The 12,416-nt window shown below is 33.0% G+C and overlaps 1 protein-coding gene across 6 annotated transcripts in view; it reads right to left on the reverse strand.

Moving 5' to 3' along the window:
* The window catches only part of LOC118200960 (lethal(2) giant larvae protein homolog 1-like), a 280,707-nt gene that overhangs the window by 92,108 nt on the left and 176,183 nt on the right, over positions 1 to 12,416 (reverse strand). For all 6 annotated transcript variants that reach the window (XR_015040817.1, XR_015040816.1, XM_085815717.1 and 3 more), the window contains exons 15-16: positions 9,637 to 9,725; positions 9,323 to 9,470 (exon numbers count right to left, since the gene is read on the reverse strand). Coding sequence is in view for 4 of the 6 variants with exons in the window: in XM_085815717.1 (XP_085671843.1) it covers positions 9,323 to 9,470; positions 9,637 to 9,725 (237 nt within the window). In the remaining 2 variants the exon portion in view is untranslated. The remainder of the gene's footprint in view (positions 1 to 9,322; positions 9,471 to 9,636; positions 9,726 to 12,416) is intronic.

Below are 12,416 nucleotides of genomic sequence, written 5' to 3' on the forward strand. Positions count from 1 at the left end.
AAAAAGTCGAAAACCCAACTGATGTGAAGCAAACTATCGCTATGTCTGAAAATAACTAAAACATCAGACAAAGGTTTAAATAAGCCTCTTAAAAAGAACTTAGAATACAAAGGCATGTTCTGATGCTAACAAAATCATTTACAGCTCGCAGTGACGTAATTAAACAAGAACAGTCAAATTCAAACTAAAAGTGTGGACTAGTGGTCGAAGATTATACAATTTAATTTAAATTTAATCTGGCTCAGTAACTCTATCATATGAGGAAATAGAAATGGGAAATTATAGTAAAGGCTGAAATCATAAACAATTGGGTAATTTACATAATAATAACTGCACATTTTCTTTGAAGAATAATTTTCTTTGTCTTTATTACTTTCTTTCTTCAACCCGTTTCCTTTTCATTTTAGAATTTTTGGATTTAATTAAAGATTTCCGTTATTCTAAAAAACAAGAAATGCATTTGGAATGCATAGAAAACGGCTAATTTTATTTCTTTAGTAATATAAACATTCAGAAGAAATACATATGGTAAAGGCCGGTTACAGAGCCACTGTGGCAGAATTTTTAGAATTTAGTGACACACCGAACAACAAAATCTGGAAATGACAAAACTTTTAGAATTTAAAGCAGGCACTGGAAGCAGAATTTAGGCTCCACGGAGATTGCATCAGGTGGGAAAATGCCTAGTGCCAGCTCTGTGTATGATACATTAAAACATATTAGATGAATCTTTTAAATTGTAAGTTTTCAATTTCTTTATTAATAAAAAAATCCCTTTCTATAATGCCTGCCCATGTGACAAGATTAGAAGCATTTTTGATACTTTCTATGCTTGTGTATAGTGAAAAGTAGAGGAAATAAAGGGAAGGTAAACATGTTAAGAAAATGATTTTAGTATCAGGAGTAAAACATTCAAATATTATGTTTTCCATTGTTCTTCCAGACGTTCTCCAAAAAGTAAGAAATTCATCACAAACTTTCAGTAAAATACATCCGTTACGTGTTGATACCATGGAGACATTTTTAATTTATTAGAAATAAAAACAAATTATGACCCATAAACCCATTCAAAAGATAACCATATATGCCAGTGAATCGCCGAAATTATTCCTCCAAAATGCTAATTCACACTCAAAATGGCAATTGAAAAAAAGAGACAGAAATTTCAGATGATTAAAATTAAGGACCTTCTGCTGATTTTGGCCAAAATTAAGGACTTTTAAGGACCAAAAATCGATTCCAAAAAATCTAAGGACTTTTAAGTATTGTACGAACCCTGTGTGTAGCAGACGTCCCACTCGTGTGCCTCTGTTGACAAAGCATCAATGTCAACTACGCCTACAGTGTGGCCAGAAACATCGAGACTGAAAACCTGGATAAATGGAAGACAGTTGCCTAGTGGGATGAAGCACGATTTTTCCTTCATCATATTGATGGTCGTGTCGGTACGTTTCCTGGCAAACAATTGCTCCTGCCCCCTGTACAGCAGGTCACACACACACACACCGGTGGTGGCAGTATTATGCTTTGGAGGATGTTCTTATGAGCAGCTCTGGAACCCTTAGTTGTGGTAGAAAATTGCATCCCTGTTCCTAAATTTTGGCGAAATACTTTCTTTAGTATAAAATATATTAACCTGTTGGCGCCCGCCAAATCGCCAAACTCATAAATCTGTCATATTACATAAAGTACTTAAGAACACTCCTGATGAGAAGATAGCGTCACCTCGTGATTTCAATTAATATCGCTGATTGGAGGAGCCTCGTGACGCACACATATGTATAAGTAGGGCTTCTGCTCAAGGTACGAGGAGAACGCTTGTGAGATGGATGCTAAAATAAACCTACCACTTTATATTTCAAAATTTGTCTCATTCCTGTTGCCCTGGCTGCACAAAACAAATAATGTATGAGAAATTACATTTCAGAAAGCCAGTAGGATACCACCTTCAAAGGGATTATCTAAAAAAGAAGATACCCCCAAGGATTATACGGATAAAATGTTACGCACTTAAGATGAATTTGCCGCTGTGCGACTTCTATGTTTCTACATTTTTCTCTAGGCGTTCTTGCTTCAAGAGAATCATCCTTCTGTTACCTGTATTCTGGTATTCAGATTATTTTATGTCCAGAGAAGCACCCTTCTGCCCCCTGTGATGGGTGATCTGTGTTTCCATCGAAATTTCGTCGTTCATCAAATGTGCTCTTACCGTTGACCTACTTTTGAGGATGGAAATCTTTCCCTACGTCTACGGCATTCTGTGTTGCTCTCGAGAGCTTTGTGCTTGTGTGGTGATTGATCGTGTTTTGCGAAAATCTAATTAAGAGTGCACAAAAATGTGTATTTTCGTGTCGATTTCATAACTCGTATTCTTGTCACAATAAGTCAAACAGGAGCAATTAGCAAAAAGATTGGCAATGCAAATGATATTATTATTATTGAATTATAATTACTGATTTAATAATAGTGTTTTTATTTTGGAAATTTTAAAAAGTATTATTTTGGTATAAATGTATTTTAAATTTGGTATTTAAAGGATGTATTTTGGTTTTAATATCGTTTTGGGAAAATTTAAAGAGTATTATTTTTGAGTTAGTTTTATTTATGAAAGTATTATTAGTTTTATTTATGAAAGTATTATTAGTTTTATTTATGAAAGTATTATTAGTTTTATTTATGAAAGTATTAATAAAAGAATAATGGCTAATGAAAACCTCTCTGATCCTGATGATTCATTAAGGGCAGCTAGCGCTGAACCTGAAACAAGTATAATTCCCTTTGACGCGCAGAATGATATGGATATAAATTCATGGCTTGAGTACTTTAACAAAACTCATTTAGATAAAGATGAAACGTGGAAGCTTAATAATGTAGCTCGATATCTAAAAGGTAATGCACTTAGCGTATATGTCAAAAACTGCCATAAAATTACTAAATATGTGGAATTAGTCCAAATTTTAAAGGACAATTTTTTCGACCCCACTTTAACTACGTTTGGTGATTTTGCCAATTACAAGTACAATCATAAAGAGGACATAACGCAATATTTTCGCAAAAAATTAGATATTGGTAAAAAATTAAATCTAACTCATGAAATGATCTTGGAGGGTCTGACGGATGGCCTTCCTACAGAATTAAAATCCTTAATGACGATCAACGCACCCTCTGACCCCATCTCTTGGCTTACTCATGTCCATAAGCTTATTAAGATTAGCGAAAATCAACAAATCAAAAGTGCACCTCCCAGATTTGTTACTCCGATTGGGAACAGTCCCCAAGATTACAATCGATTTAATAGAAGCAGAATTTCAACTTCAAGCTATGAAACTACTGTGAAACAAGATTCTCCTAGACCCAACAATTTCCAACGTTTTCAGAGACCAAGTAATTTTTATAATCAGTTCAGTGGTCCAAGATTTACAAGCCATCATAATTATAATTCTCAAAATAGATTGCCATTGCACCCAGTCACTGTAGACTTTGCACCCGGAACGGAATCCCAAATGCTTTTCACTGGTTTCAGGTTTGTCCTTTCAGAGGGAAGAGATCTGATACACCTAATGTTATGCCCCTTGCAATAGAACCAACCCCAGAAACCCCTCACAGGAGTTGAATATCAAAGGTGTTGGGATATTTGTCCAATAAGAAACGTCTAGAGTGTGTTTTAGATAGTGGTGCCACCATATCAATAATTTCTTCCAAAACGGCTAGACAATTAGGTTTAAAAGTACAAAGAGTTAGATCATTTTCAGTAACCCAAACTAAAGGAAAAATAATCTTCAACAAAATATGTTGCATAAAAATGAAAATTGGACGGATTAGTAACCAAATTACCTTATTTGTTCTTGATAATAATTTGAATTATGTACTTTTAGGACTTTATGAATGCAAATTATTTGAGTTGAGTATTGATTGTACTAATTTAAAAATTAAACAGAGAGCTATTGTACTTAATGATGACTGCCATTTTGACAGCCGACCCATATCTCTACACCTCCAACTTCAAGGTGGTACAACAAATGTTTATCCATGTGTTAATAATGATGATGATTCAGAAGTCAAACAACAAAAATCTGTGTTATATTTACAAAATTTTCACAGGACTAGTTTCGATGGTTTTACCGAACCACCATCTTCAGCTGCAAAACCGCAAATGAACAAGATAGGAAATAATGATTAGATAAGATAAGAAAGCCTGGACAAGAATAAGCAAGTGGTGCCATCTGTTGGTGAAACCAGAACTAAAGCATAATTTCTCTAAAAGCCGAAGGCAAATTTGGATTGGAATTAGGATCGTTAATTAGAACAGAAAGATTTTTATGAATGTGAAATGCCTCTAGAAAATACAGTTCTCCAATGGAAGATGTTTTTTGAATAATTTTGGCAGCAGAAAAATTGAAAGTGTGATTTTCGGACCAATAATGTTGAGCAACAGAAGACTTCTGTGTTTCCTTTTTTCTAACATATGCCTCATGTTCTTTGACGCGAAATTTTAAGGCTCTCTTAGTTTGGCCAATGTAAATTAAACCACACTGGCAAGGAATCCTATAAATACCCCAGAAATTCGCATCCGGAATGGGGTCCTTGAGTATAGAAGTCGGAATTTTATTGATGGGAGAATAAACAACCCGAAAGTTAAATTTCTGCAAAATATGTGCAACTTTATAGCTAATTGATGGAAAGAAGGGAATGACAACAGAATTTTTATAATCTCCTAAAATAAGAGTGTGGCTTTTAGTGTGCTGACATATAACAAAAAAGTAAAAAAGTAAAGTTGCACATATTTTGCAATTATTTTGCACATATTTGACCAATGTCAATTTCGTCTTTCGACGAAATGAAAAGAATACTGATTTCCAAACCTGTTTTACAATTGTATGATTCTAGTAGGCCATGTCATATTTTTGTTGACGCTTCTCAAACTGCTGTTGGAGCTGTTTTGAAACAGCCAGATGAAAATGATGTCCTTCACCCTGTATCATATCATTCCCGAACTTTAAGAAATTATGAGAAAAATTATACGATTACTGAGTTAGAATGTTTGGCCATAGTAGATGCCCTAGACAAATTCTATTACTATCTGCATGGACAAAAATTTGTTATACATACGGAACATGCGGCCCTCGTTTGGCTCAAAAATGTTAAAAATTTAAAAGGTAGACTCTTCCGTTGGTCACTCAAACTAAGTATGTTCAATTATGAAGTAAAGTATCAGAAGGGCTCTACTAATATTGAAGCTGACATGCTTTCTAGACATCCTGTTTCACAGCACCTCCAACATTATGTACATTTACTTGATAGAAATGAAATAATCCAACAACAAAAAACTGATAATGTCTGCGGAAAAAATTACCAAGAGATAAATGATATGCTGGTAATTAAGAAAAAGAATTTTTATAAAATTGTAGTACCTAAATCTTTAAGATTAAAATTGTTGAATAAAACCCATGAATATTTTGGTCACCCGGGAGTTCAAATTATGCTTAACTTAATCACCCCTCAATATTATTGGCCTCATATTAGCGAAGATATCGGAAATTTTGTTAAACATTGTCATACTTGTCAACTTAGTAAAAAGAAAAAACAGAAAAAATTTGGTCTTACGCAAGACGTACCCCCAACCGACAAACCTTTCGAATGTCTCTCTATTGACACTGTGGGAGGATTTAATTATTATAATTCTACAAAAAATATTTACATATAGTTATGACCCAAGATATGTCTGGGCTTTTCCCTCTAAAAGTGTAACTTCAGAAACCTATGCCAATTGTCTAAAACAAATATTTCAAATACAAGTCCCCGAAAAAATTCTGAGTGACAGGAATGCAGCCTTCACTTCCTCTAGATTCAAAAAATTTCTTAAAAAGCATAATGTTAAACAACTTTTAACTTCATCTCACTATCCCCAGACAAATGGTAAAGTAGAAAGAGTAAATCAATCAATAGTAAGTCGACTAAACTGTAAAGTAAATTCTTCTTCTAAAAAAGTACCATGGACTAAAGTGCTAGAGCAAGTTGTTATCGAATATAACAACTCCCCTCATACGGTAACTAAGTTCACCCCAGCATACTTACTATTTGGTAACCTCCCTTTTGAATCTCCAATTGATCAAAATAAATACCCTTCCTTAAATGAAGCAAGGGCTTTAGCAAAGAAAAGAACTATCGAATACCACCGAAAGAATAAAACTAGATATGACATCAGATTTGTAGAATCTAAATTTCAACCTGGAGATTTTGTCCTTTACGAGGAATTTGAATACCCAAATACTAGAAAATTGACTTCACCCTATTTAGGCCCTTATCAGATTATGAATAAATTATCTGAAGTTAATTATGAAATTGACAGGGAAAATTTTCACACGAAGAAACCAACTGAGATTGTACATGCGTCAAAATTAAGGTTCTATTATCCACCCGAGAACTTTAAATTACATCATGAATAAATCAAAATTTATAAATCAATAAACTATCCACAACCCTTCTTTTAGTTTTCATCCTGTTGTCCCCCTTAATAGTTGATTTATCTCTCAGTGTCTGAAAAGTTTGTCTGCCCTTTTCTTTTACTGGGCTCCTTCAAACTTGAGTTTCAGGTTCAATGCACTTTCCGTGTGGGAAACACTCAATTGAGGCTATACTACAAGTAGAGTACTATACCCTCACATTTCCTTGAGCTCATGTTTTCCTATGTTTGTGTTATAAATTGTAGCAACAGTTGAAAAAGTTAAATTTCAGTTGTTGAAAACTTCTGAATTTCATTTTATGTTTCTGCAGCATCGTGTACAAAAACTGGTATGGATGTTGGAAGTTAAATTTTGTTTTGTTATAATTAATAAGAGAAAAATAGAGTGACAAAATATGTTAAAAACCTAGCAAAATGTGTATTTTCAACAAGAGTATAAGAGCTCTAGTATCGTGACATAAAAACTCAAATGTTTTCAGTGCCAATGCTAATCCATAATTCTAGCGCTAATTAAATGATCCGGAGATCTCCAAAGACCAGTAAAAGACTGAAGATGAGCCTGAATGACAACTCTAATGATTGTACGGACTCATACACAAACTGTGAATGGCATGCCCTAAGATATAAACTTACAAATTCAGTTATATTACTATTTCCTATTGCCGCGTAGCTAACCAGCAATATGTTATTAGTGCTTTATTTGTTCTGCACTTAGTTACTATATTATAATTTCATTAATCATTTTTTATATTTTATATACTGTATTAATTATATTCAAATATTTTATGTCATATTTTATGTAAACATTTTGTGTGCCTTGAGATAAATCCAATCAGTTTTCCTACTCACTTAATTTCCTAATAACTAAATTTTCTGCTCTCCCTATCTGGACTGTCTTGGGTCGACGGCCGCGACTGCAAGCCTTTTCAGATGGGGGGGGGATAATCTGTAATGATATTTTTAAATCAATTGATTAAATTAAATTCTATTAATATTGCTTAATAATGTGTTGGCGATTCTCTACCTAAATTGCATCCCTGTTCCTAAATTTTGGCGAAATCCTTTCTTTAGTATAAAATACATTAACCTGTTGGCGCCCGCCAAATCGCCAAACTCATAAATCTGTCATATTACATAAAGTACTTAAGAACACTCCTGATGAGAAGATAGCGTCACCCCATGATTTCAATTAATATCGCTGATTGGAGGAGCCTCGTGACGCACACATATGTATAAGTAGGGCTTCTGCTCAAGGTACGAGGAGAATGTTTGTGAGATGGATGCTAAAATAAACCTACCACTTTATATTCCAAAATTTGTCTCATTCCTGTTGCCCCGGCTGCACAAAACAAATAATGTATGAGAAATTACATTTCATATATATATATATAGAGAGAGAGAGAGAGAGAGAGAGACACTAGTCACACCTTAGAAAATACTGCAAGGTAAATGAACTTTCCTACTGCATACAGTTAAATTTAGATGCAACCCTAAAAAAAAAAAAAAAAAAAAAAAAAAAAAAAAAAAAAAAAAAAAGAGGTATTTTTAAATAATGGAACGTTAACAGAAATGCAAAAATAAGGAGAATAGAACTCAGCAGCTTGCCACTATCAGAAATAGGATTTTTGATGCAGGAAACCAGCTGCCAATGGTAAAGCCTTTTTCTGGCAATTTTTCACGTAGCGTCTCAATATGGATATACCCATTTCTTGGGAAGAATGCAATAGCTTTATTTGCATTGAATGTCGATTTGAAAATTGTCATCATTTTGAATTACCTCCTCAAACAAAAACAAAAAAAAGTTTCTTATGAATAATAATAATAATAATAATAAATCAAAAAAAAATGCTGCTTGGTTTTGGTTAAAGTTTACTTATATCATTTGGTGACAAATGCCTCTAAACCAAGAGCTAAACAACTGGTTGGCAGTAAAATGGACAAGTACCAAACTGCACAAACATTTCTAAATTGAACGAGCTACATTGACCTATTGTCTTTTAGGATTCTCAAATTATTCCTATAAGTAGCTAAAAAATAGCCTTTTTTAAGTGCAACTTCCCACCCCACCTCGTCAAATAAAAATCCAAGGCCAGCCAAAATTCAGGAACAGAAAAAGTATGGAAATTTAAGTAGATGCAATAGCTTTCAGCAGCTTTCATTCTCAAGTAAACATGGCATATTATCTCTTGAGCAAGAACATCTGTTTAGCTTCTATATATAATTTTTTAAAGCTATTGTTTCCCAACTTAACAAACGGCCATTGATATAATGAAAATGAAATGCAGCACTAAAATGTTTCCTAGACTGTACTCATTGATATCATACCTTTCAACCCAAACTGTTTACTCTGTAATTTATCACAAACTGTTTAGTGTTTGTGTATGCTCATACATTTCATTAATTAAACTCTGAAAAAGATTTTTATAGAAATATCTTTCCCCAAAGCAAGGTCCAAATAAATATTTGCATATATTTCTTGGCATCACATAAATTGCTAAAACCTGAAAGTGTACCTTTCTTAATTCATTTCTTAAACTAGAACACTTATCAATCATTCGACATATATAAAGTGCTGCTTTTTTTTAATACTTGTTTAACATACTGGTAAAACTAAGAATATAATAGATTATGAACTCGTAACATAAATTCTAATAATTTAGATTATTATCTCAACCATTAATACTACTAACTTGATAAAAGGTATTAATCTAAAGTAGTCCATGCACAAACAGTGCATTAACAATTGATACTTAGTATAGGATTATGCTAGCTTGAATAGATGTTTAATACAATTACACCCATAAAAAACTTCATTTCTTTCATAAAAATTTAATATACAAAATTTTTAGCAAAACTTACAGTTCTTGAAATTCTCCACTCAAAGAACCAGATCGCTCTCTCTTAATGGATTTGCTTTTTGTTATTTTTAACTTACGAAAGGAATCCCTGAAAGACTTCTTCAAAGACTTGGATTTTGGAGAAATGTTCGCTAGAACAGTGCTAGTTTCTGAGAAAGATATATTAAAATACATAAGTAAACTTATGAAGTAATTATTGACGGCAAAATGTTTCTATGTTAAATATATATCTTTTAGTTTATAACATATCTGCAAATATTTAAATGTGTCAAATTACAAACACACAGAAACCACATCAAAATAAATTTCTATTACCTGACATATTTAGAGTATATCTGGACGTCACAGATTTCTTTTGCACAATATCATACAGTAGAAAACCATGGGTGATACCTGCTGCTACTCTATAAGATCAATCCATTCATTGCCTTTAAAATTTAATTAAAAATGCACAAATAAGCTATGAAAAGGTATACAAAGCATTATAACATTTTTGTCTGCAATATCAATACACATAATATGCCATATAATGATACTTTACATTGGTTGCAACAATATTTCAACTCAATTCTTTTTTTAATTGCCAGTATAAAAGGAATAAATGATTAAAAAACTCTTACATTTTAACTCTTGAATCATTCTGTACATTAAAAATATGACTTCAAAATTTGTTTAAATTAATGAAATATGAATGATTTGGAAATACTGCAACCTCCATTTTGGAATTTAATCTTCATTAATACTTTAAAAAAATACCTGAAAACATAAAAAGCTATACGAAATAGGTCCTTATTAATTCAACAGTAAAAAAAGTTTCTTGCTCAGAACGTGCACCTGTTAAGGTCAAACAGGCTAATGTTGATTAACCACTTGCGCTACGACTAAACTTAACGGTTGTGATGCTGTTCGCGACAATATATCAAGCGTCAGGTGTAAAAAGTATCTCATTTACGCCGTTCTGCTTCTGTGAGTGCAATTCAGAGCTGTAACTCGAGAAATAAACAATCTCGTTGTTAGGTGACATGTGCACCACGTTATTTGCATTTTTGCGCGCGATTTGAGACAAAAGCATCTCGACATGCGTGGCACGTCTTTTTAGCGCAAGTGGTTAAGTGAGTAACACAACAAACAGATTAACTGATTAAAACATAGTATACAGTCAAAAGTCGTTAATTCGGACACCCATAATCCGGAATGATCTATAATACGGACCTCAAAGCTAAAAACTTTCTGCGCATGCGCCACGTCAACAAATGCGCATAGGCGTTTAAGCGTGTGCGCAAGGCCTTTTACCACTGCGCATATGCGTGTGCGCAAGCGCAGAATACGTTTTCGCGTGCGCGTTTTATGTATAACGGACGGTATAATCTAAAATTATCTAATTATCTATTTCAGTTAATGTTGATGATTGCGCTGTTCCTTAATCTTTGAATTGGATCTGGCTTATTATTTTTTTTGCAGACTGTAAGAGCAATTTTATAAAAGTAAACTTGAACTTTCGATTATGTCAAATAGAATTTCCCGATTCTGGAGCTTCCAAAGGATCGTACAAAACGAAAGTATGTTTCGATGTCCATCAAACAAAAAGTGGAATTGCTGCAAAAAATGGATAAAGACATGAAGAATGTGACAGAGAGTGACAGTTAGTGAAAACAGAAAAATTTCGATTGACAAGTTAGTCGGTATTCTCGGCACAACAATTAACGGGACTTGAACAGCGGAACTTTGTAACTGAACAAGAAATTGTGTCTGTTTATAGAATTAAAGAGAAAGTATTATCACATAAAACGAAGCAACTTAAAATAACTTACATTGAAAGAAATGTTTAATAAAGTAAACAAATAAATATTAAGCTTTTTTGTAAATTTTGATACCCTTTAGATTATAACTGTTCTTTATTTCATAAATTAAGATTTCATATTTTTAATTTTAGAATTTCTGCATGCCATCTTACGAGATTTAAACTGATGATCTATAATCCGGAATCGCCGAAGTCCCGACGAGTCCGGATTAACGACTTTTGACTGTATCGAGGCTATTTGCCACTGGGAAGAAATGCACTTGTGGAATATTTTCTCTAAGGAAAATTAATTTGTATTCGTGCTGCATATGGGAAAAACTATGGAAAACAAATGTATTTTTTAAATGAGATTAAAGCTTGACCTGAACTAAGAGAGGTTAAGAGGACAAATTTGCCTTTGATAAAAAATGTCTACGATGACAAAATTCCGTATATCCTTTACCATTGGGAATGTAAACATACTACAAAGTTGCATAACAACTAATGCAGCCACAATATAACTTTAAAATTTTACTTTAATACAAATACAATATAGTCTCAGGTATCCAAAAGATTGATTATCAAAACAATGAAGATTTCAAAGAAGTTCATGAATAAAATTCTCAGAACATTTTCTTTCTCTAGTATTTGATAATTTAGTTTTCAGATATTTTAAAACATCCTTTTATCATTATTCATCCTTTACATTTTTTACTTTAGCCATATTTTAAATTCAGTTTGCTTCAGTCTTCAGGAGTTAAATACTTGGACTTGAATTTTATTTATTCTATTAGTTTAATTCTTAAAAACTTTTGATTACCTGACTTCCAATTATTAGTATGTAGAAAACACAACAGCTTATGTTAAGTATGGTTTTATTTCTGAAAGCAACTTTATTGACGAAACGATTAACAGACAAAATAATGTCTTAGGTGAAGCTGGTCATCTTATAGTACAAAATCAAACTTCCTGAGAGACATTCAAAATTACCAATTAATCATTCTTGGATAGAATCCACTAGACTACTTTGGAAAAGTACCAATGTCTTATACTTGGTAACTCTGGAATAGGGCCACTCTCTTGCAGAGTCGATTCGATCACTCTGTAGTAGAGTAACTTGAGCTAACTATTGTGGATTAGACCTTGGCTCTCCCAGCAAGTATGCAACCTCTTAAGCATTGCTTGCACTTCTGCTCTAATCTGATCTGATCTGCCCTGCCACAGCAGGCTACTTGAACAAGATATACAAATTTGGCCAATATTTGCTGCTGGAGTAAAAAAATCTATTTTGTGAATATGCAATATTCCTATCCAT

Source organism: Stegodyphus dumicola, chromosome 4, assembly GCF_044657685.1.
Source record: "Stegodyphus dumicola isolate Sdum_Otavi_A_Nest chromosome 4, ASM4465768v1".
In the NCBI taxonomy this organism is placed as follows: Eukaryota; Metazoa; Arthropoda; class Arachnida; order Araneae; family Eresidae; genus Stegodyphus; species Stegodyphus dumicola.